General features: G+C 38.7%; 1 protein-coding gene across 1 annotated transcript in view; it reads left to right on the forward strand.

The window, feature by feature from the left end:
* The window catches only part of CUL5 (cullin 5), a 99,998-nt gene that overhangs the window by 53,694 nt on the left and 19,628 nt on the right, over positions 1-26,676 (forward strand). Inside the window, 4 exon segments of the mRNA XM_054438734.2 lie at positions 8,716-8,809; positions 10,972-11,102; positions 12,026-12,133; positions 16,846-16,910. Of these exon segments, the coding sequence (XP_054294709.1) occupies positions 8,716-8,809; positions 10,972-11,102; positions 12,026-12,133; positions 16,846-16,910 (398 nt within the window).

Below are 26,676 nucleotides of genomic sequence, written 5' to 3' on the forward strand. Positions count from 1 at the left end.
GATTTTTTAATATATAGAAATCTATACCATAATTTTTCTCTTCATTTTTTAAAAAAGCTTTGTAATGAAAGTTTTAAAATATTTACACAAGTAGAAAAAATACTATAATGAACCCTACCCCCATACCCAGTCTTCCAGATTCAACAGTTATCATTATTTTGTCATGCTTGTTTTGTTGATCCTTCTTTTTCTGTTTTCCTTTCTTTTCCATTCCTTCCTATTTCCCTCCCTGTTTTGCCTCCCTTCCCTCCTGCATTCCTACATTTAAAAATAAATTTATGATGTTGCTCATTTTTACTCCACACACATTGTATTAGTCCATTTTCACACTGCTATAAAGATACCTGAGACTGAGTAATTTATAAAGGAAAGAGGTTTAGTTGACCCAGTTCCACATGGCCTGGGAATCCTCAGGAAACTTACAATCATGGCGGAAGGCAAAGGGGAGGCAAGGCACATCTTATGTGGCAGCAGGAGAGAGAGAGAGAGAGAGAGAGTGTGCAGGAGAAACTGCCACTTTTAAAACCATCAGATTTTGAGAATTCCCTGTCTATCACAAGAACAGCATGGGGGAAACCATGCTGATCTAATCACCTCCCACCAGGTCCCTGTCTCAACACGTGGGGATTACAATTCGAGATGAAATTTGGCTGGGGATACAGAGCCAAAGCATATCACAATCTATATTATAACGTAACCTATATGCACTGTAGTATTACTAGCCAGTTCTCTAATGATGACCATTTTCATTGTTTATTTATAAGTTATTTATAAGTTTATTTCTTATAAATAGTGCTTTCTGGAATATCCTTAAATACCTCTGTCTTTTTAACATCCTTGTATATACATCTTTTCTCACATTTGGCTTCCTCTTGGAATAGAATCTCCTGGAAATTAGATAGCTGAGGTAAAAGTCCCTGAACCTTTTACAAATTGCTACACAATAAATACCAAACTGACTTTCAGGAATGTAGTCCCATCAACAGTGTGCTTGTTTATCCATATCGTTGCTGATCTGAGTTTTGTCAGTCTATTGATTTCTACCAATCTACCAGTATCATAGATTTTAAAATATTTTTTGTGTGCTTTTAAAAATTAATGAATATTAATAATTATAAATATTAAATATAAGTATGAATATATATAATTATAAATAAATATTTTATAAATATAAAAATATTTTGTGCATACATACATGGTGTATGTAGTTGTAGGTGTTTATGGGTTACATGAGACGTTTTCATATGGGCATGAAACACATGATAATCACATCAGGGCAAATGGTATCGATCACCTCAAGCATTTATCCTTTGTGTTACAGACAATCCAATTATATTCTTTTATTATTTTTAAGCGTACAATTAAATTATTTTTTACTATAGTCATCCTGTTATGTTATCAAATACTATGTTTTATTCATTCTGTTTTTGTTTTTTTGTTTTTGTTTTGTTTTCTTTTGTTTTGAGACAGAATTTTGCTCTTGTTGCCCACCCAGGCTGGAGTGCTATGGCAGGATCTTGGCTCACCGCGACCTCCACCTCCTGGGTTCAAGTGATTCTTCTGCCTCAGCCTCCTGAGTAGCTGGGATTACAGGCATGCACCACCACGCCCGGCTAATTTTGTATTTTTAGTAGAGACGGGGTTTCTCCGTGTTGGTCAGGCTGGTCTCGAACTCCTGACCTCAGGCAATCCACCTGGCTCAACCTCCCAAAGTGCTGGGATTACAGGTGTGAGCCACTGCACCCGACTGTTCATTCTGGTTTTTTTGTACCCATTAACCATCCTATTTCCCCACCACCACCTCACTACCCTACCCAGCATCTGGCAGCTATCCTTTACTCTCTATCTCTGTGAGTTCAATTGTTTTAATTTTTAGCTTCCACAAATGAGTGAGATCATGTGAAGTTCATCTTTCTGTGCCTGGCTTATTTCACCTAACACAGTGTTCTCCACTTTCATCCGTGTTGTTGCAAATGACAGGATCTCATTCTTTTTTAATGGCTGAATAGTACTCCATTGTGTTTATGTACATTTTCATTATCCATTCATTTGTTGATGGACAGTAAGGTTGCTTCCAAATCTTGATTATAAATAGTGCTGCAGTACATGTATACATATGTAACAAACCTGCACGTTGTGCACATGTACCCTAAAACTTAAAGTATAATAATAATAAAATTTAATAAATTAATTTTATAATAATAAATTTAATTTAAAGTATAATAATAATAAAATTTAATAAATAATAAAATTAATAAAATTTAAAAATAAATAAAAATAAATAAATAAATAGTGCTGCAGTAAACGTGGGAGTGCATCTATCTCCTCCTTTCTTCCTATGCTTATTTCCTTTCTTTTTGGTATATAGCCAGCAGTGGGATTGCTGGATCATAAGGTAGCTCTGTATTAGTTTTTTGAGGAACCTCCAAACTGCTCCATAGTGCTTGTACTAATATTACATTCCCGCCATCATTATACGAAGGTTCCTTTTTCTACACATCCTCACCAATATTTGTTATTGCCTGTCTTATAGATAAAAGCTACTTTAACTGGGATGAGATGATGTCTCATTGTAGGTAATATCATCTGCAAACAAGGGTAGTTTGACATCTTCCTTTCCAATTTGGATGTTCTTTCTTTCTCTTGTCTGATTCCTCTAACTACAACTTCCAGTATTATTTTGAATAAAAGTGGTGACAGTGGGCATCCTTGTCATGTTTCAGATCTTAGAAGAAAGATTTTTAGTTTTTCTCCATTCAGTGTGATACTAGCTACGAGTCTCTCATGTGGCTTTTATTATGTTGAGGTATGTTTGTTCTGTACCCGTTTTGATGGTTTGTATCATGCAGGAATGTTGAATTTTATCAGATGCTTTTTCAGCATTAATTGAAATGAACATATGGATTTTGTCTGCCATTCTGTTGATATGATGTATCACATTGATCAATTTGTGTATGTTGAACCATCCTTGCTCCAGAGATAAATCCCACTTGGTCATGATGAATGATTTTTTTAAGGTGTTGGTAAATTTGGTTTGCTAGGCTGGGCTCAGTGGCTCACGCCTGTAATCCCAGCACATTAGGAGGCCAAGGTGGGTGGATCACTTGAGGTCAGAAGTTTGAGACCAGCCTGGCCAACATGGTGAAACCCCATCTCTACTAAAAAAATACAAAAATTAGTGGGCGAGGTGTCGGGTGCCTGTAATCCCAGCTACTCCGGAGGCTAAGGCAGGAGAGTTGCTTGAACTTGGGAGGTGGAGCTTGCAGTGAGCCAAGATCATGCCACTGCATTGCAGCCTGGGCAGCAGAGTGATACTCTGTCTCAAAAAGACAAAAACAAAACAAAACAAAAATTTGGTTTGCTAGTATTTTGTTGAGGATTTTGCATCAATATTCATCAGTGATATTGGCCTGTAGTTTTCTTTTTAAAATGTGTCTTTGTCTGCTTTTGGTATTAGGGCAATACTGGCCTCATAGAATGAGTATGGAAGTATTCCCTCCTCCTCTATTTTTCAGAACTGTTTGAGTAGGATTGATATTAGTTCTACTTTAAATATTTGGTAGGATTCAGCAGTGAAGCCCTCAGGTGCCAGGCTTTTCTTTGTTGGGAGAAATTTTATTTCATTTTATTTATTTAATTAATTAATTTATTTTTTTTGAGACGGAGTCTCACTCTGTCACCCAGGCTGGAGTGCAGTGGCGTGATCTCGGCTCACTGCAAGCTCCACTTCCTGGGTTCACACCATTTTCCTGCCTCAGCCTCCCAAGTAGCTGGGGCTACAGGCACCTGCCACCACGCCCAGCTAATTTTTTGTATTTTTAGTAGAGATGAGGTTTCACCGTGTTAGCCAGAATGGTCTCTCTCCTGACCTCATGATCTGCCTGCCTCTGCCTCCCAAAGTGCTGGGATTACAGGCATGAGCCACTGCGCCTGGCCTGTTGGGAGAAATTTTATTATGGCTTCTATCTCGTTATTTGTTATTGCTTGCCTAGAAGTTACAGTCCATGTGGCCTAGACTGCCTTTCAAGTTTATTTGGAGCCCCACAGTACTTTAGCCTACAGTGCAAGGCTTGCTAGAACTCAAGTCCTTACCGCTGGAATGGGCGATTTCCCTCTGTCTAGGGCTGGTCTAAATGCCCCCTCCATGGGCATGTGTCAGCTGAGTTCATCCTACTTTTGTTTTCTGCTGTGAAAGGGTGGCGGTGAGTTCAATGCAATATCTCACAGTCGCTGCTCTCTCCCTCTCCCAAGCACACAGATTCTCCATGCCATACGGCTGCTGCTGGGGGATGAGGGAGGGGTAGCATTGGCAATTCAAGACTATCTTTCCTACCCTCTTCAGTGCCTCTTGCAGTGACATGAAGTTAAAACCAGGTACTATGAGTGCTAACCTGATTTTTGGTTCTTATGAAGGTGTTTTTTTGTGTGTAGATAGTTGTTAAATTTGGTGTTCCTGCAGGAGGAATGATTGGTGGAGGCTTCTATTTGGCCATCTTGCTCCACTCCTCTATTTTTTATTATTTTTTTTAGAAACAGGGTCTTACTATGTTGTCCAGCCTGGCCTGCATATTTATTCTTATTCCTGACCATTTGTATTTATTCTTTTGTGAATTCAGGATAATCTTTCATAAACATCACTTTCATTGTTTTACTTTTCTATTCAAAAACCAGAGTACTGGCTGGGTGCGGTGGCTCACGCCTGTAATCCTAGCACTTTGGGAGGCTGAGGCAGGCGGATCACAAGGTCAGGAGATCAAGACCATCCTGGCTAACACGGTGAAACCCCATTTCTACTAAAAATACAAAAACAAATTTAGCCGGGCGTGGTGGCGGGCGCCTGTTGTCCCAGTTACTCAGGAGGCTGAGGCGGGAGAATGGTGTGAACCCAGGAGGCAGAGCTTGCAGTGAGCCAAGATCACGCCACTGCACTCCAGCCTGGGCAACAGAGCGAGACTCTGTCTCAAAAAAAACCAGAGTATCATTATTTCATACCCCTGATATTTAAGACCCTACATAATTTGACCCTAACCTATTTTTCTAACTTAATATTGTCCAGCAAGAGTCACTCTACTCCAATAAGAAATATTTTCTTATTCATATAACTCACTCTGTTACTTTTTTTTTCTTGGATTCATTTTAGCAATGTTTTCTTCTGCCTACCCAAAATCTTGCAAGGATTCTTTTAACTCATCTTGTAATAAAGTTGTAATAAAGTAGCTCAGATCATCTAGCCTTCATCAGTTTCTTCCTATTTGAATTCCCCTGGTAACTATTGTTTCTACCACTAGGTTTAGGAGCAAATTATAGACTGCCTTGTATTTCTTATCAAGCACCAGCTGTGTGCCAGGACACAGCACAGTCTTTATAGCTGTGGACAGAGCACAGTCTTTGTCCTTAAGTTTATAGTATAGTAATGATGCTTTTTCCAGTTATTTGCTTACTAGTGAAGTTGATCTTCTTTTCATACACGTCTGTACATATGAACCATACACATGTTTTTAGGTATATAGTTTATGGGTTCCCAACTGGATTGTAAGATCATTGAGGGCATGAACCATGTTTATACTTCTCTATTCCTTAAAACATGTAACTCAGTTCTGAGCATATAGCCATTACTAAGTATGTACATTCTGTACTTCTGTAGTAAGAAAAGTTGGTGGCTATGGAGATACACACCTGGCCTCAAATTATAACTCAAGACCTTATGAACCAACTGTGCAACATTTGCAAGTTATGTAGCTACTCTCAGTCTATGTCCTCATGAAGTAAATATCTGCCTCATCAGGTTGCCATGTGGGTTAAATGAGATCTATATGTAAAGCATTTAGCATAATGCCTGCTACAAAGTAAGTGCTCATTAAAAGATACCTGTTATAATAATTTGTTTAACCTCTCAAGCTAGAAATGGATTCAACAACCTTTTATTTCCCTAATCCCTTTCATTTAAGCATTTACCAAATTCTTCTCAGTTTACTTTAATTATGTTGTCAATTTAGCTTCTCCTTTTAATCCTAGTTGTAACCCACAATAAGAAATACATTTTATATTGTGGCTTAGAATATACTGTTTATTTGTACATATCTGAAACAAAAGTCTTATGAAATAATATTCATTGTTACAATATGTGATACGCTCTGATATTTTTTGTTCTGTCCTATGTACATTTTTTTTTTTTTTTTAAACCTGGTCACAGCCATTAAAACTGATTTCACAACATACAGTCTGAAACACACTGGTCTGGATTTTTAGAATCTGCAAAATTTCAACTACTGCTGAACAGGATAATGTTCAAGTGAAAGTTTTCAATGAAATAGAAAACACAGAGCTTAGAGTTTATTAAGATTCCACTTTGTCTTTGTTCTCTGTTAGTTATATATTGTTAGATTTACCTAGGCTCAATCTGGTTTCACTGCTGAAGGTGGAAGTGTTTAGTTGGGCCTATTTCAGTGATGTTATAGAATAAGATTACTCAGCATTTGGGGCAGAGATTTCCACCTTGCAAGGAAAGAGTTTCTTCTTAACCATTTTATATGTGTATTCTTTTCTTTCTTTTTCTTTTTTTTTTTTTTTTCCTTTTTTGAGATGGAGTTTTGCTCTTGTTGCCCAGGCTGGAGTGCAATGGCACGATCTCGGCTCACTGCAATCTCCGTCTCCCGGGTTTAAGCAATTCTCCTGCCTCAGCCTCCCGAGTAGCTGGGATTACAGGCGCTCACCATGCCTGGCTAATTTTTAGTAGAGACGGGGTTTCTCTGTGTTGGTCAGGCTGGTCTTGAACTCCTGACCTCAGGTGATCCGCCCGCCTTAACCTCCCAAAGTGCTGGGATTATAGGCTATGAGCCACCACGCCCAGCCATGTGTATTATTTTCTTAGGACAGAAATATACATGGATATATGCATTTAAAAGTCATCAGCATCATTCTTGTAGAGGAGCCTGAAAAATCCTTTTTTTTTTTTTTTTTTGGTGACAGTCTTGCTCTGTTGCCCAGACTACACTGCAGTGACATGATCAAAGCTCACTGCAGCCTTGACCTCCTGAGCTTAAGTGACCCTTCCACCTCAGCCCCCCAACTTGCAGGGACCACAGAAAATTCTTTATTTGGAAAATTTTAAGCATTTTTACAATGTAGGAAGAACAGTATAATGAATCCCCATTACCTAAATTCAACTTTAGTAGTTATCAACATTATGTGAATTCCAAAGGAATTTTTAATAAAAAACTTTTAAGGAACACGTAATTCCCTCCCTTAATTTACAGATAGATGATCTGTTTTTCAGAAGAAATATATCAGCCTTATTGTACTTAGCTTTAGTCCTCACAACCTATTAATTTCATCTGATCCCCAAAAGAGAAGTAAATAATTACATGACATGAGGGAGCAGAGATGACATGATATCTTCTGCCTCATTTAGATTTTCCTGATGGCCTCCTAGAGCACTAGACCCTTGCTATCTTACCTGAAATAGTTCAACAGCCTCGTTACCATATCCCAACCACCCACTCCTTACCACCTGCCTTACTACCATTACACTGATCTTTAATAATGACTTGAGGAGAGGAGAATCTCATTACGTTTATCCTCTGTTTAAAACTTCCTTGGGGCCAGGCCTGATGGTTCACACCTGTAATCCCACACTTTGGGAGACTGACAGGGGGATCATTTGAGACCAGGAGTTTGTGACCAGCCTGGGGAATATAGCAAGACATCATCTCTACAGAAAAGTTTAAAAAATTAACCAGACTTGATAGTACATCCCTGTAGTCCTAGCTACTCGAGAGGCTGAGGCAGGAGGATCACTTGAGCCTAGGAGTTCAAGGCTGTAGTGAGGTATGATAGTAGCTATGTAGTAATGCCACTGTACCCCAGCTTGGGCAGCAGAGCAAGACCCTGTCTCTTAAACAAACAAAAAAACCTTCCTTTGTTCTTCCTTCCCTACCTATGAAATACAACCCCAAATCATAGATTTTCTTTCATAATCTGGTTGCAGCCTATCTTTCTAGCCTTCTCTTCCACTGTCTGTCTCTTCTCTACCATTTTAAGCTTCCTGGTATTCCTAGAATACATAACCTATTTTAAGGCCTGTACTTATTTTACAGGATCCCATTTAGATATCAACTTGTGGATGAGGCCATTTTAACTATCCTAGAAAAAAGTAGTTTCTAAGTTTTTTTTTATTTTGTGTGTGTGTTTGTGTGTGATGCCACTTAACTGAGTTATATTTAGTTAGCAGTGTAGGTTTACTGCCCTCCTCACTCTCAATTAGACAGTGATCTCTTCAAGAGCAGGAATTATATCTTATTCTTGTCTCCTAAATACTTCCTTAGTGCCTGCACGTAGTAGGCATCCAATAATGGTTTGTTGAATGAATGTATTCACACTTCTAGAATTTTATAACCTAATTTTAAAACAGGTTCTCTCCAGATAGGAAGAGTTAATCAAAGTTTGGTTTGTATATGTTTCTCTCCCCTCCTTGAGGACTTTTGTTAAAATTTCTAAAGAGAGTCTAGTTCTATAGTTTTTTTCCTTAGGGGAAAATATACTTTGGTAAACTAGTATAGCATATCCAACTTCAATAATCCTATAGTTAAGGTAAGTGAAATCTACTTTCTGTATAATTTTTTTTTCTGTTGAACAATATTGTTTTATTTTGTGAGTTGGAATAGATTTGTGCTATACAGCTTATAGTAGCCTTGACTAATTTTTGATATATTTCAGCTCATGGAATGCTGTGTAAATGCCCTGGTGACATCATTTAAAGAGACTATCTTAGCTGAGTGCCAAGGCATGATCAAGAGAAATGAAACTGAAAGTAGGTAAAACATCACATAAAGTTATCATAATCTTCTAAGAGGGTATCTTTGAAACAAATCACTTAGTAAGTTGCTCTTAGATAATTCTTTTCCACATAGGTATATGTGGAACTGTTAGAGTGAACTATACTTAAGGAAATAGATAAAATATTTAACACAGAGGCACTGCTAAAGAGTATATAAATTTTAGCATTTTCCCTCTTGGCTAGCAACATCTGTGTATGTATATGGTGAATTTCTACTTTTTTCTCAAAAGCAAGACACTGCTTTTAAAAGCCAATTTAAACTGGAAACATATGTTATAGATTAGAATCAGGTATTTGACTTTTGTGTGGAACCTTGTGATGAATCTTTTTAGAATGTAATAAAACACTCCCTGTTAATAGTCTTTATCTCTGTCCCCCAAAATACTTCGTAAGATTTCTAAAGGATTTTTTTATTACTTCAGTGTTTTCTTAAAAAGATGTGTTTTGAGAGGTAGCAAGTATATAACAAACTAAAAAAAAAATTGTACATATACCTACTACCCCAGTAAAACTGCTTTTAACATTTTTTTGCTTTTGTTTTTTAAATAACTTACTTCTGCTGAGTTTCCAGATTTTATTATATCTAACTGCAAGGTCCTGTTTAATCTCTAGTTGCATTTAAAGTGCATATTTCAATTCACTTAAGTTCATACACTTTTTAGGAGTAATTCAGTAGTAAAAAGCAAGCTGCTTTACTGGCATAAACAAAATACTTGTATTCTGTGTGCCAGTCTAATTAGAGTTATGTCTGATCTATGTTGTACTCTTTTCAAAAGGATTTATTTAGTGGTAATCAGTACCATGAGGTAGGGTTTTTGTGAAGGTCAATAAAATGGCATAACATGAAAAAGTGCTTTGTAAATTGAAAAATTCTTTATGAATACAGTTTTATATTCTAATCTCTAATACAGTTGCTTTCGTAATTATTACTCATGTTATTTTTTACCTTTTGATGATGTGGCTGTGTATTTAATATTACAACTACCTTATGAAATACACTAATCTTGTGTGTAAATAAATATTCCTTTGCATTGAAAATCAAATGACTCACCTTTTCTTTTGAGACTGGGTCTCGCTGTGTTGCCCAAGCTGGAATTTGGTGGCACGATCACAATTCACTATAGCCTTGACCTCCTGGGCTCAAGTGATCCTCCCACTTCCCAGCCTCCTGAGTAGCTGGGACTACAGCCGTGTACCACCATGCCTGGCTAATTTTTATATTTTTTGTAGAGGCAGAGCCTCACCTTGTTGCCCAGGCTGATCTCCACTGTTTCTGGCCAAATGACTGACCTTTTAAAGAAAGGAGTTGGGTTTTGCAGTATTTGATCACTTTTTTTATTTTTATTTTTTGAGACTGTCTTGCCCTGTCGCCCAGGCTGAGTGCAATGGTGCAATCACAGCTCACTGCAGCCTCAGCCTCCTGGGCTCAGGCAATCCTCACACTTCAGCCTCCCAAGTATCTGGGACCAGAGACATGCACCACCACACCCAGCTAATTTTGTTTGTTTGTTTGTTTTTGTTTTTGTGTGTGTGTGTGTAACAGTGAGTTTTGCCATGTTGCCCTGACTGGTCTTTTTAACTCCTGGGCTCAAATGATCCTCCCACCTTGGCCTCCCAAAGTGCTGGAGTTACAAGCATGAACCACCACACCCAGTCTGATCACTTTTAATTCGATTTTTTTTAAACATAATTTTTAGACCAAGTACAGTGGCTCATACCTATGATCCCAATACTTTGAGAGACCGAGGCGAGAAGATTGTGTGAGCCCTGAAGTTTGAGACAAGCTTGAGCAACATTGGGAGACCCTGTCTCTACAAAATTACAAAAAACATTAGCCAGGCGTGGTGACATGTGCCTGTGGTCCCAGCTACTCAGGAGGCTGAGATGGGAGGATTGCTTGCGCCCAAGAGGTTAAGGCTGCAGTGAGCCTTGTTCGAGCCACTGTACTTCAGCTTGGGTGACAGACTGGGACCCTGTCTCAAAAACTAAAAAACAACAACAAAAAAACAAACAACTACTCCTAATGGCATTGTATCCACAGAATACTATTAACATTACAAACTTCTAACTAATATTTCTCTAAACTCTTATTCTAGTAAATGAAATGATTACGTGAATGTGTTCTCTCCTTCCAGAATTACATTTAATGTTTTCATTGATGGACAAAGTTCCTAATGGTATAGAGCCAATGTTGAAAGACTTGGAGGAACATATCATTAGTGCTGGCCTGGCAGATATGGTAGCAGCTGCTGAAACTATTACTACTGTAAGTTTTTTTCCAATGGCAATGATAGATATATATCAAGGCTATTTTTTAAATGTAGGATTATTGAAAATAGTGAGTGGTTACCAGAGGCTGGGGGTTGGGGGAGCAGAAGAGGTTGGTTAGTGGGGTATAAAGTTATAGTTCAATAGGAAGAAAAAGTTTGGTGTTCTGTTACCCAGTAGGGCGGCTATAGCAAGTAACAATGTAGTGTATATTTCAAGATAGAAGAGATTTTTTATGTTGTTACCACAAAGAAATTATACATGTTTGAAGTGATGGATATAGTAATTACCCCAATTTGATCATTATACTGTATATACGTGCATTGAAATATAACATTGTACCCCATAGTATGTACCATTATGTGTTGATTACAAATAAAAACATTAAATTTTTAAAAATGCAGAATTGAAAATTGAAAATAGTAATTGAAATTACTATTTTCTCTGTAAAACAGGGAGCTGGGCGCGGTGGCTCACGCCTGTAATCCCAGCACTTTGGGAGGCCGAGGTGGGCAGATCACAAGGTCAGGAGATCGAGACCATCCTGTCTAACATGGTGAAACCCCGTCTCTACTAAAAATACAAAAAAAATAGCCAGGTGTGGTGGCGGGCGCCTGTAGTCCCAGCTACTCGGGAGGCTGAGGCAGGAGAATGGCGTGAACCCAGGAGGCGGAGCTTGCAGTGAGCTGAGATGGCGCCACTGCACTCCAGCCTGGGCAACAGATCGAGACTCCGTCTCAGAAAAAAAAAAGGAAGAAAGAAAGAAGTGGCAAAACAGTAATATTGGAACACCTTTTAGTTTTATTTTTAAGAAAAAAATCCCCGGTTTTAAATGAGTTTTATTAAAATTATGTTTATTTTCTCTTTTTTTGTGTTATTCTTTTTCTTTTAAAAACTTAATATAAAACCTTTTGTTTCTAGGACTCTGAGAAATACGTTGAGCAGTTACTTACACTATTTAATAGATTTAGTAAACTCGTCAAAGAAGCTTTTCAAGATGATCCACGATTTCTTACTGCAAGAGATAAGGTATATATTCCTATATATATATATAAAAAACACTTTTAAAAGTTTTATTCTCATAATTTACTTCTAATAATCAATTTGCATTATTTTTCTATTATAAACTTAAAAACCCAGCAACTGTTATTTTTCATCAGTGGAGAACAACTATTCGTTTTGTTTTGGTTGTAAGCATTCGTTAAACATTAGATAGCCTTGTGAATTAGAATTTAGTTAGGAAGTTGCTTTTTTCTCATTTTTCCAAGAATGTTTTTCTGTTTTTGAATATTACTGATCTATTGAATTCCTATTCATCCTTCCATTAAGACCCAGCTCAAAGAATACTTCCCCTGGAGCTTCCTTGATATCCTGCCTCCCTCCGCAGCTCATCACCAGCAGAGTTGATTCCTCCATCCTCTGTCCTTTCATGGGACTCCTTCGAGAGTTACGTTATACTTATCCTTGTTTCCCAGGGAAGCATTTGTATTGCATACCGTCTTTTTCCGTCCTCACTAGTATAGGATAATGATAATAAAACACCATACTGTCCTTAGCATTGTATCTTTTTTAGTGTAATAAACCTATAACAAGAAATTGCTGTTGGTTTTTTCTCTTCTTTGACTACCTTTCATTACTTCCCAAGTTTGATTCTAAAAAGACAACTTTCTCCATTCTCCAGTAGGATTTTTTTCTCACTCTTTTTGTCTATTTTAATTTTTTTTTTTTTTTTTTTTTTTTTTTTGAGACTGAGTTTCGCTCTTGTTGCCCAGGCTTGAGTGCAATGGCGTGATCTTGGCTCACTGCAACTTCTGCCTCCCAGGTTCAAGCGATTCTCCTGCCTCAGCCTCTTGAGTAGCTGGGATTGCAGGCACCAACCACCATGCCTGGCTAATTTTTGTATTTTTAGTAGAGATGGGATTTCACTGTGTTGGCCAGGCTGGTCTCGAACTCCTGACCTCAGGTGATGGGCCCGCCTTGGCCTCCCAAAGTGCTGGGATTACAGGCCTGAGCTACTGTGCCCAGACTCTTTTTGTCTATTTTGAAACAAATAAATAGGCCAGGTGCAGTGGCTCACGCCTGTAATCCCAGCACTTTGGGAGGCCAGGGCGGGTGGATCACCTGAGGTCGGGAGTTCGAGATCAGCCTGACCAACATGGAGAAACCCCATCTCTACTAAAAATATGAAAAATTAGCTGGACGTGTTGGCGCATGCCTGTAATTCCAGCTACTTAGGAGACTGAGGCAGGAGAATTGCTTGAACCCAGGAGGTGGAGGTTGTGGTGAGCTGAGATCGTGCCATTGCACTCCAGCCTGGGCAACAAGAGCGAAACTCTGTCTCAAAAAATAAATAAATAAAAATAAAACAAATAAGTAGGTAAAGTAGGAAAGGAGTTAAGGGAGTATAGACATGGTGAGGGTGGTGTGAAGTCTTAAATTGAGTAGCCTGCAAAGGCTTCATAGGAAGCCAGATCATATAAGACTCTGAGCCATGGGAAGGAGTTAGTTTTTACTGTGAGTAGGATGGGAAGTCATTTAAAAATTTTAAACAGAATGGTAGGATGTGATTTATGTATTAACAGGATCATTCTGGCTGTTGCAAAATATATACTGAAGGGAAGAAAGAAGGAAGAATACCAGTTAAGAACTTATTTAAATAATTCAATTAAGTGATGATGGAGGCGTGTCCCAGAGTGATGGTAGAGGTGGTCAAAAGTAGTTCGATAATTCTCTCTCTTTTTTTTTTTAATGCAAGTAGCTTATTTGGGAAATGCAGGGACGATAGCGTGGCGTATTAGTAAGTCAGATCTACAGTGAGCTACTTGAACTTAATTCTGCAAGGAAACTTATTAAAAACCCTGCTCAAAATTACCTCACCTATCAAGTGTTGAGTTCTTGAAATTTCCTGCCTGCCACTTGCACAGGCAACACATATTTCTGCAGTTTTAGGAAAAAACAGCTTTGGGTGCACGTGCAGATACTAATAGTGGGAAAAGTCTAAGGGATGTGGGAAGGTTTGACAGCATTTGTTACACCAGGTATGTGGCTTGGAATTGGAAAATAAAAATGACAGCAGGCTCTACAAGTGACTTGTCAGGGAAGTTCGCTGTGTCGCCCAGTGTGGAGTGCAGTGGTGCAATCATAGCTGACTGCAGCCTTGAACTCCTGGGCTCAAGCAATCCTCCCGCCTCAGCCACCTGAGTTTCTGAGACTGTGAGCCCACACAACCACAGCTGGCTAGGTTTTTAAAGTTTTTCTGTAGAGACAACATCTAGCTATGTTGTTGGGGCTGGTCTTGAACTCCTGCCTTAGCCTTCCAAAGTTCTGAGATTATAGACGTGAGCCACCACCCTGGCCCCCTTTCCCTTTAAATCATGTTCTTTGAGAACTCTTCACCCGCACTGATGCTGTCTCAGTCCTGTCATCTCACTGGTGAAGGAAATAAAGATATCCACCATCTGACATAGTTATCCATTTTCTTGTTTTGTTTTGTTTTGTTTTTGTGGCAAGAGCACCCAAAGTCTGCTTACTTAGCATGAATCCAATATACAGTATAATTTTAATTTGTTTTGTTTTATTTATTTATTTATTTTGAGACAGAGTCTTGCTCTGTCACCCAGGCTGGAGAGAGTGCAGTGGCACAACATGGCTCACTGGAGCTTCGACCCCTCTGGGCTCAGGTGATCTTTCCACCTCAGCCTCCCGAGTAGCTGGGACTACAGGCATGCACCACTGTGTTTGGCTAATTTGTAATTTTTTTTGTAGAGATGAGTTCTCAGTATGTTGCCCAGGCTGTTCTTGAACTCCTGGGCTCAAGCGATCTATCCACCACAGCCTCCCAAAGTGCTGGGATTACAGGCATGAGCCACCATGCCCAGCCCAGTATAATTTTACTACCTATAGTTCTCATGCTGTACATTAGCTCTCTAGACTTTTTCCATCTTGTGTGTCTGCTACTTTGTATCATGTGACCTACATTTCCTTGTTTCTTTCCCACCCATTTTGCCACTGGTACTATTCTTTCATTCCTCTCTCTGTATATTTGAATTTTTTTAAGGTTCTACATGTAAGTGAGATCATGCAGTATTTTTCTTCCTGTGTCTGGCTTATTTTTAAGGTCTTCCAGGCTTCCGTCATATATATGTACCAGTTTCTTTATCCATTGATGGACGCTGAGGTTGTGTCCATATTTTGGCTATTGTGAATAATGCAGTGAATTTCGGAGTGCAGTTATCTTTGTGAAGTGGTGATTTCATTTCCTTCGGGTATATGCCTAGAAGAGGGATTGCTGGGATTATGATTATATTATGAAGATAGACTATTCAGGATTTGCTATTGAATCAGATGTAGAATGTGATAGACTAGTCAGGGATGACACTCAGATTCGTGTTCTGATCAATCAGAAGGATATGTTCACTGCGATAGGGAAGAGACTGTAAGAGAAATAGTTTTTGGAGAGATGGTTGCAGAGAGATCAGAAACTCAGTATTGAATAAGTTAACTTTGAAATATCTGTTAAACATCCATATGGTAATGTTGAGTCTGGAGCTTAAGAGAAAGAATGGAGCTGGAAGAATATGTTTGGCAGCTTCAGCATCTAAATGGTTTTTAAAGCACGGACACAGGCTGTAATCACCAAAGTAATGAGTGGAGATAGAAAAGAGGACAGATCCAAGGATTGGCCTAGGGCATTCTGATATTTCATTGTTAGAAAAATGAGGAGTCATCTTTCATGAGAAGGGAGAAATGATCAAGAGAATGTTATGTGCTAGAAGACAAGTGAAAAAAGTACTTTCAGGAGGAGGGTGTGATCCGCTGTTTTTAAATGCTGTTAATAAGATGGAGATAAACCATTGTCTTCAGCAACATGGAGGTTGCCAGTGACTTTAACAAGAACAGTTGTGTAGGCTGGGTGTGGTGGCTCACGCCTGTAATCCAGCACTTTGAGAGGCTGAGACGGGTGGATCACTTGAGGTCAGGAGTTCAAGACCAGCCTAGCCAACATGATGAAACCCTGTCTCTATTAAAAATACAAAAATTAGCTGGGCATGGTGGTGCACACCTGTAATTCCAGCTACTCAGGAGGCTGAGGCAGGAGAATCACTTGAACCCAGGAGGCGGTGGTTGCAGTGAGCTGAGATCAGCACCACCGCACTCCAGCCTGGGCAACAAGAGTGAAACTCTGTCTCCAAAAAAAAAAAAAGAAAAAAAAAATCTCACTTGAGGCCAGGCATGGTGGCTCACCCCTATAATCCCAGCACTTTGGGAGACTGAGGCAGGCAGATCACCTGAGGTCAGGAGTTTGAGACCAGCCTGGCCAACATGGTGAAACTCCGTCTCTACTAAAAATACAAAAGTTAGCCAGGTGTAGTGGCGGGCACCTATAATCCCAGCTACCCAGGAGGCCAGCTAGACAGGAGAATCACTTGAACCCAGGAGGCGGAGGTTGCAGTGAGTGGAGATCACGCCACTGCACTCCAGCCTGGTCGACAGAGTGAGACTTCATCTCAAAACAAAATAAAACAAAACAAAACAAAACAAAACAACAACCTCACTTGAGAATATTGATAATTATAATACGACAAAGAACTTGCTAAAGTCTTTGAATAGGCAAATTCTGTTTGGCCAGATATACCATTAGAAATAAAAACTAACATATTTTTATGTGTTTTGGGATGTATAAAAATTTATCTGTATATTTTAAATATTAAAAATATTTTATTCCAAATTATTTTTTACAGGCATATAAAGCAGTTGTTAATGATGCTACCATATTTAAACTTGAATTACCTTTGAAGCAGAAGGGGTAAGTTTTTTAAAACCATACTTTAAAAATACTTAAATTTTCTTTAGTGTAATAGGGGTTAACTAGGTATACAAAGTACCCTGTTAGGTTTATTTTTGTTATTGTTAGTTTTGTGAGTTTTGCAGCTTTTGGCTGTTAAAGTTCATTTATAATTTTTTATTAAATTATTTTACAATACAAAAATTGACTTTATTTTTTCAGGTAAAAAAATATTTGTAATCTTTTAGGTTCTCTACTTGTTTTTCCCTCATTAGTCACTAAAAGTATTCTATTACCCCTAGAAGCAGAGAAAATGACTCAGTTTACCATAATGTTATAAAAACTCAGTTTTAATGTAAATTTTCCTATTACCATTTTAAAAAATTGTTCTATAATTGGTAAGATGAATATGCCTGTGCTAAGCATAGCTTATAGAAAATCTGACAACTGAAATCTGAGCTAGTTATAGTACTTTCAGAGTAGTACTAAATAGCAATAAAGGTTAATTGAAAAAAGTCTTTTGATGTACTTCTAGCTAAGAATTACCATTTTAAAGAAATTTTCTATATAATGCTAAAATATTTGAAAAATACTGAAAAATAACGTTTCTTAAGAAGGAAAAATAATCAGGTATTTTTCATTTAGTGTTTTCATTTTGTCTTTTTTGAGCAGTGTATGTTGCTTGAGTAATATTACAATGGAAGACATCTGAGTCATACCATATTATAATATTGATATATTTTAGAAAGGAATATGTTCTCTTTTATAAACTGTGAAATATGTGAAACATATAGCACTACATCTTGGCCATCTCTTCACATGAGTAGATAGATCTTCTTCATTCTCTTTCACCCAAGTATTTTTTGTATTATTTATTAATTTAATTTTATTTATTTATTTATTTATTTGGGACAGGGCCTCACTCTGTCACCCAGGCTGGAGTGCAGTGGTGCGACCTCAGCTCACTGCAACCTTTACCTCCTGGATTCAAGCAATTCTTCTGCCTCAGCCTCCTGAGTAGCTGGGATTACAGGCACACGCCACCAGGCCCGGCTAATTTTTTTGTATTTTTAATGGAGACGGGGTTTCGCCATATTGGCCAGGCTGGTCTTGAATTCCTGACCTCAAGTGATCCGCCCACCTCAGCCTCCCAAAGTGCTGGGATTACAGGCGTGAGCCACCGCACCCAGTCCCAAGCATTTTTTAAATGAAAATGTTCAAACTTACAATAGAGTTACTATGGTTGCTTTATCAAATATGTATCTCCCTATGTACATCCATCAGTCAACTTTTTAAGTGTATTTCTAAAGAGGTTGAAGGCATCAGTAACCTTTAGTCCCTAAACACTTCAGCATACAGTCATTTATTGAATTTAATGTTTATGTTTTTAGGCAAAATTTATATACAGTTCCATGCATAAATCTTAAGTGTACATTTGAGTCAGATTTGACAAATGCCTATACCCCTATTAACATGTATGATGTCTTTATCGTCGTACAAAGTTACTTCATGTCTATTCCCAGTTGGTCCCCCCACCACCTCCTTCCAGAGGCATCTGCTGTCCTGATTAATTCCCTCAATATAGATTAGTTTTGCCTAATCTAGGACTTTGTATAAATAGGATCATACACTGTGTACTTGTTGTGTAAAGCTTCTTTCATTCTGCATTGTGTTTTTGAAATTCTTTGATGTTTTGGCATGTAACAGTAGTTTGCTTTCCAAAGTGGTTATTCTGTTTTACACTTCCACCAATAGCGTATGAGAGTACCAGCTGATCCTCATTCTCATCAATGTTTAGTGTTCTTTTAACTTTAGTCATTTGGGATGTATGTAGTAGTATCTTAACGTTTTAATTCCGTCTCCCTCATGAGTCTTGATGTTGAGCAATTTTTCATCTTTTTTTTTTTTGTATTCGTATATTTTCCCTTATGAAGGGTGATCATAGCTCACTGCAGCCTCCACCTCCTGGGCTTAAGCATTCCTCCTGGTTCAGCCTCCTGAGTAGCTGGGAGGACAATAAGCACACACTACCATACTTTACTAATTTCTTTTAGAGATGAGGTCTTGCTGCGTTGCTCAGTCTGGTCTCAAACTCCTGGCCTCAAGAGATGCTCCTGCCTCAGCCTCCCAAAGTGTTGAGCTTACAGGCATGAGCTACCATGCCCAGGCCTTTTGCCCGTTTTTTTTGGTTGTTTGAGAAGGGGCCTTGCTCTGTCGCCAGGCTGGAGTGCAGTGGTCTGATCTTGTCTCACTACAACATCCACCTCGTGGGTTCAAGTGATTCTCTTGCCTCAGCCTCCCGAGTAGCTGGGACTACAGGTGTGTGCCACCACGCCCAGCTAATTTTTGTATTTTTAGTAGAGATGGAGTTTCACCATGTTGGCCAGGATGGTCTCGATCTCTTGACCTCGTGATTTGCCCGCCTCAGCATCCCAAAGTGCTGGGATTACAGGTGTGAGCCACCATGCCTGGCCCTTTTGGCCACTTTTAATTGGATTCTTTCTCTTTGTTGTTGAGTTGTAAGAGTTCTTTATATATTCTGGTACTGGATCCGTATCAGATAGATGATTTGCTAATGTTTTCTCCCATTCTGTAAGTTGTCTTTTCATTTTCTTGATACTATCCTTTGATGCACAAAAGCTTTTAATTTTGATTAAGTTCAGTTTACCAATTTTTTTCTTTTGTTGCTTTTGCTTTTGGTTTGGTTTCATATTTAGATCATGAAGATGTATTGTTATTTATTTATTTATTTTTTTGAGAGTTTTATAGGGCCGGGCACAGTGGCTCACACCTGTAATCCCAGCGCTTTGGGAGGGCAAAGCGGGTGGATCACTTGAGGTCAGGAGTTCAAGACCAGCCTGGCCAAGATGGTGAAACCCTGTCTCTACTAAAAATACAACAAATTAGCCAGGCGTGGTGGCTCATGCCTGTGATCCCAGCTATTTGGGAGGCTGAGACAGGAGAATCGTCGGAATCTGGGAGGTGGAGGTTGCAGTGAGCCGAGATCATGCCATTACACTCCAGCCTGGGTGACAGAGTGAGACTTCGTCTCAACAACAACAACAAGAAAGAGTTTTGTAGTTTTGACTTTTACATTTAAGTCATTGATCCATTTTGAGTTAGCTTTTGTATATGGTGTGAGATACAGGTCCAACTTCATATTTTTGCATGTGGATACCCAATTGTTCCAGCACTCATTGAACAGTCTTTGCTCCATTATCAAAAATCAGTTGGCTGTCAGGCGTGGTGGCTCACACCTGTAATCCCAGCACTTTGGGAGGCCGAGGCGGGCAGATCACGAGGTCAGGAAATCGAGACCATGCTGGCTAACACGGTGAAACCCCGTCTCCACTAAAAATACAAAAAATTAGCTGGGCGTTGTGGCGGGCGCCTGTAGTCCCAGCTACTCGGGAGGCTGAGGCAGGAGAATGGCGTGAACCTGGGAGGCAGAGCTTGCATTGAGCTGAGACCGGGCCACTGCACTCCAGCCTGGGTGACAGAGCGAGACTCTGTCTCGAAAAAAAAAAACAGTTGGCTATGATGTATGTGTTTATTTTTGAATGCTTAGTTCAGTTCTATTGGTTTCTATATTTGTCTTTATGCTGGTGCCACATCGTTGTGATTTACTGTAGCCTTGCGATAAGCTTTAAAAGCAAGATGTGTGCATGTTTCAACTTTGTTCTTTTTCAAGATCATTTTGGCTATTTGGGTTCCCTTCTAATTCCATATGAATTTGAGAATCAGCTTTTCCATTTTTGTGAAAAAGACCTTTGGAATTTTGATAGGAAATGCATTGAATTGTATTAATGTTATGTCTCCCAATTATGAAAATGGAATTTCTTTTTATTTGTTTTTTGTCTTTCTTTCTGCAGTGTTTTATAGCTTTCAGTGTACAAGTCTTCCACATTCTTGGTTAAATTTATTCCTTGGTATTTTCTTTGGATGCTATTGTAAATTGAATTGCTCTTCCTTCCTCTCTCTTTCCTTTCTTTTCCTTCCCCTTCCCCTTCCCTCCCTTTCCCTTCCCCTTCCTTCTTCTTTCTTTCTTTCTTTTTTTTTTTTTTTTTTTAAAGACAAGGTCCACTGTGTCACTGAGGCTGGAATGCAGTGGCGCAATCACGGCTCACTGCAGTGTTACCCTCCTGAGCTCAAGTAATCCTCCCACCTCAGCCTCCTGAGTAGCTAGGACCACAGGTTCAGGCCACCACACCTGGCTAATTATTTTTTGTAGAGACAGTCTCTCACTGTGTTGAGCAGGCTGGTCTTGAACTCTTGGGCTCAAGTGGTTCTCCCACCTTAGCCCCTCAAAGTGCTAGGATTACGGGCAGGAGCTACCATGCCCAGCCTGGAATTGTTTTCTTAATTTTCTTCTGGATTGTTCTTTGCTGGTGTATAAAAACACAACTGATTTTTTTTTCTGTTTCTTTTTTTTCAGACAGGGTTTCACTCTGTCACCTAGGCTGGAATGCAATGGCCTGATCACAGCTCACTGCAGCCTTCGCCTCCTGGGCTCAAGCCTCCACCTTCTGAGTACCTGGGACTAAGGGCCATACCACCATGCCCAGCTAATTTTTTTTTGAGACAGGATCTTGCTGTGTTGCCCAGTCTGGTCTTGAATTCCTGGGTTCAAGTGAGCCTCCTGCCTCTGCCTCTCAAAGTGCCAAAATTACAGGCATGAGCTACCATGCCCAAACACAAATAAGTTTTATGTGTTGATTTTGTACTTCGCAGCTTTCCTCAATTTATTTATTGGCTCAGATAGCTTTTTTGTAGATTCTTTCAGCTTTTCTATATATAAGATCATGACATCTGCAAATAGAAATACTTTTACTTCTTCCTTTCCAGTTTGGTTCTATTTTCTTTTCTCTGACTAATTGCTCTGACTAGAACGTCTACTATAGTAACAAATGGCAGGGGTGAATTCAGGCATCCTTGTCTTATTCCTGATTTTAGGGTGCTCACTCTTAGTCTTTTGCCATTATATTGTTTTATGCTGGTTTTTCATAACCTCACTATGCTGAATAGCAGCTTGGCACTCTGTCTGGTAGATGTACTATAGCTTATTTAACTGGTCCTTTACTGCTGCATTAAGTAGTTTCCAATGTGTTGCTATTACTGTTAGTGCTACAGAGGATAATATTGTACACTGAATATTTGTGAATCTTTATCTACAAGATAGAGTCCCAGAAGTGAGGATTGCTGGGTTTCTCTTAGTTTTCTGATTCTAAGGTGACTATGTCCTACTTTTAGCTCCACATTAAAGTAGAACATTTCTAGGCTGGGTGCCATGGCTCATGCCTGTAATCTCAGCACTTTGGTAAGTCAAGATGGGAGGATTGTTTGAGGCCATGAGTTTAAGACCAGTCAGGGCAATGTAGTGAGACCCATCTCTACAAAATGTTTTAAAAATTAGATGAGCATGATGGCGGGTACCTGTAGTCCTAGGTATTCAAGAGGATTGTTTGAACCCAGGAGGTCAAGGCTGCAGTGAGCTATGATGGCACCACTGTACTCCAGTCTGGGCAACAGAGTGATACCCTGTCTCAAAGTAGAAAATTTCTGTGGAGTAGAGTAAGTATCATTAGCTGATTTAGGCAGTAGAATAGGTGGTGTGGCTATTGGAGGTGTGGAGGAGGTGATGTTCTAGAACAAGCTTGTCCAACCCCGCGGGCCGCATGCGGCCCAGGACGGCTTTGAATGTGGCCCAACACACACATTTGTAAACTTCTGTAAAACATTATGAGATTTTTTGGCGATTTTTTTTTCTTTAGCTCATCATCTGTCATTAGTGTTAGTGTATTTTATGTATGGCCCAAGACAGTCCGTCTTCCAGTGTGGCCCAGGGAAGCCGAAAGATTGGACACACCTGCTTTAGAAGAATAAACTGATAGTAGCATCCAAGTTATTTGGGAGACTTGCTTCTGAGGAGGAGTGGAGTAGTTTGTGGTAGACCAATGCTGCTGCTGAGAACAACTAGCAAATCAGGTAAATGTAGAAAATAGTAATTTCATGTTATTTAAGAGCTATAGAAACAGCTATGACAAAGGATTGAAATGTACAGAAATGCCAGATAAACCTTTCAGAGGTTACTTGAGGATTTGTAACTGTGTTTCCCTAAGGAGAAGCAGCAGCTGAGAATGTAGTTTTGGCCTAGGCTAAGCAATACTGCTGGGGGGCAGATGTTTTGGTGGTCACACAGGACTGGAGTAACAAAACCCATTGGACACTGAATTGAAAGTCCAGGAGGGACATATCTTCGATTCAGTGGCTAACCCTGGAGATGGACTGATTCCCTTTCATAGCAGAACAAAGGGTGAACCCATTCTTAATGCAAGATAACGTCATCTTGTTCTTGTGTGATTCTTTTATGTACAGTGTCCAGTATTCAGTACAACATTACTAGTCCTATGAAGACAGATAAATTAGTGACTTAACTAAAAGAAAAATCATTTTAGAAGCGATCTCAGGTGATCCTGATGTTGGAGTTAGCACATAAGGACTTTAATTAATTAAGATTAATAGCTTAACCACAATGAGCTATCACTTCATACCCAGTAGGATGACTAAAATAAAAAGGACAGATATAACAAGTGTTGGTAAGGATATGGAAAAATTGGAATCATATTGTTGGTGGCACAGCTGCTGTGAAAACAGTTTGGTAGTTCCTCAAGAAGTTCAACATAGGCTGGTCCAAGTGCAGTGGTGTTCACAACTAATTGATCACAACCATTTACAGATTTAGTTGTTCCTTCTCCACTCCCACTGCTTCACTTGACTAGCCTTTTAAAACAAAAGAAGTTCAACAGAGTTGCTGTATGGCCCAACTGTTCTACTCTGAGGTGTATACCAAAGAGAAATGAAAACATACTTTCATTCAGAAACATGCTCATAAATGTTCATAATAGAGTGGCGTTACTCTTAATAGTCAAAGAGTGTAAACAACCCAAATGTCCATTAGTTGCATAGATAAGCAAAGTATGCTGTATCCATACAGTGGAATATTATTCAGTTCTAAGAAATGAATTATTATTCTGCTATATGCTACAAGGTAGATGAACCTTGAAAACATTATGGTGATTCAAATAAGCCAGACACATAAGGACAAATTTTGCATGAATACGGTTGTATGAGGTATCAAGAACAGGCAAATCCATTGAGACAAAAAGTAGAATAAAAGTTACCAGGGGATGGGGAAGGGGGGATGGGAAGTTACTGTTCCACGTATACAAGATTTATGTTTGGGATAATGAAGAAGTTCTAGAAATAGATAGCGGTGATGTTTGTACAGTATTGTGAATGTACTTAATGCCACTGAATTTTACACTTAAAAATTACTAAAATGATAAATCTTTTTTACTCTTAATAAAAGATATGTGTTAAAAAAGGGAATGAACTACTGGTACATGCTGTGACCCATGGATGAATCTTGAAAACTTGATGCTAAGTAAAAGAAGTGGGTCACAAAATACCACTTACTGTATGATAACATTTATCTGAGATACCCAGAATCAGCACATCCGTAGAGTAGACTAGTTGTTGCCCAGGCCTGAGAGGTGAGAGGAGGATAGCTAGAGAATGGGATTTGACTGCTAGCAGGTGTGGGGTTTCTTTTTGGGGTAATGAAAGTGTTCTAAAATTTTATTGTGGTGGTGATTACACAACCCTCTGAATATACTTTAAAAGCACTGAATTGTACATTTTAAGTGAGTGAATTGTGTGGTTTGCGAATTGTATATCAGTAATTATTAATAAGCTTAGATAATAAATAGCAATGAAGAAATAATACATATTAATGGATAAATAGATGGAAATTGTTATCTGAGGAAAGAAAGTGTCTAAAACCATATATAATTGGAGTCATAGAGCATAGAAAAGAGGGTATTAACCAATATTTGAAATGGTATTGACTAAAATTTTCCAAAATTGATCTAAGATTTAAGGGTTTCTGTGAATCCCAAGTGGGATAAATACAAATTAAACCATTCCTAGGTACATTATAGTAAAACAATAATAAAACTTTTAAAACAGCCACGGGGGAAAAATAACACACTACCTTCAAAGTAACAATGTAAGACTAATAGCTAGCTTGTAATCCCAGCTAGTTGGGAGGTTGAGGAATGAAGACTGCTTGAGGCCAGGAGTTCAAGACCAGCCTGAGCAACATATCTAGATGTCCGTATCAAAACAAAAATAAAAACTGATAGCTGTCCTCTTGATAGGTTGAATGAAGGAGGGAGGTAGATCACTTTGATTGTTACAGTAGTTCACACCTGAGCCAGGCATTGCAAGGAGAGATGGATGGATTCTCAGTAAGTTAGTGGAGTATGGCTACCTAAGGGAATACAGAAAGACTTCCCTGGAGCATGCCAGTATGGATACTTTCAGGGAAATCCATTTCTAAATTTTCAACTTCCACATTCACTCTTTTCTAAAATTCCACCCTGTGATGGAAGTATCACAGCAGTTTTTCCTTTCTGTTTCTTTCACAATTACCCATTCCCGGTTTGCAAAGAAAGGCATACCTCTCTTGATTCTTACTGTGGTGCTTTGCCTCAGAATGTAGCAGCCTTCAGATGGCCTAAGACAGGACTATTTTGAAATACTGGTATTGATGTACATAGAATTAATTTTTAATGAGTTAGGTATCAGATCCTAGTCAGATAGTTTCTACTTCTTTGCTTTCAGCACAGCTAATGTTAGCTATTATTTTTGTGTTCTTTTTTTATTTTATTGTTTTCATTCCTCACCTCGCTGGTAGATGTTAGCCATTCTTTAAAGATGAGAATAAGATTTCTCAGGGCAAAGACATAAATTTATACAAATAAAAGAAATTAATCTATGCTGATTCCTGGATTTATAATTGGGAGGAAAAAAGTTTCATCCACCCCACTAAGAGTTGACACATCCAGTAAAATTTTACATATGCATATATTTTATGTATGTGTATGCATGATATAATTGTTGTTTGAATTATTTGTATACTTAAAATTTGGATAGCTCAATCCTTGGAAAACAATACTTGAATTTCATAAGCACGAGAAATTTCAAAATCTTCAATTTAAATTTATTTACATATATTTTTAGAGAAGTAGGATTAAAAAATAAATGTAAGACTTTCAAGCATAAAAATACAATATACTGCTGGGTGCAGTGGCATGCACCTGTAGTCCCAGCTACTCGGGAGGAGTCCAGCCTGGACAATATAGATAGTGAGACCTTGTCTCAATTTTTTAAATTTTTTAATTTGTGTGTGTTTGTGTCTCAGTTATTTTTTAAAAAAGCAACAATATGCTGTGTTTAAATTGTTATCAGGAGCCAGGTATGGTGGCTCACGCGTATAATCCTAGCACTTTTCTGGGAGGCCGAGGCAGGTGGATCACCTGAGGTCAGAAGTTTGAGACCAGCCTGGCCAACAGGGCAAAACCCCATCTCTGCTAAAAATTTAAAAATTAGCTGGGCATGGTGGCAGGCACCTGTAATCCCGGCTGCTCTGGAGGCTGAGGCAGGAGAATCGCTTGAACCCGAGAGGCAGAGGTTGCAGTGAGCCAAGATGGCATCATTGTACTCCAGCCTGGGGGTCAAGAGCAAAACTCCATCTCAAAAAAACTGAAAAAAAATTTGTATCAGGAAAGTGAAATGGAGATACAAATTCTTTATTGCTTAGGAAGAATTCATTTATAGTTTTTTTTTTAATGCATGATGGTATATATATCATCATTATGGAATGTAGGTTATATTGGATTCATTTTAAAGAGTGAAGTAACAGTTTTAATGTATTAATCATAAA

The sequence above is a fragment of the Pongo pygmaeus genome, chromosome 9, assembly GCF_028885625.2.
Source record: "Pongo pygmaeus isolate AG05252 chromosome 9, NHGRI_mPonPyg2-v2.0_pri, whole genome shotgun sequence".
Classification (NCBI taxonomy): Eukaryota; Metazoa; Chordata; class Mammalia; order Primates; family Hominidae; genus Pongo; species Pongo pygmaeus.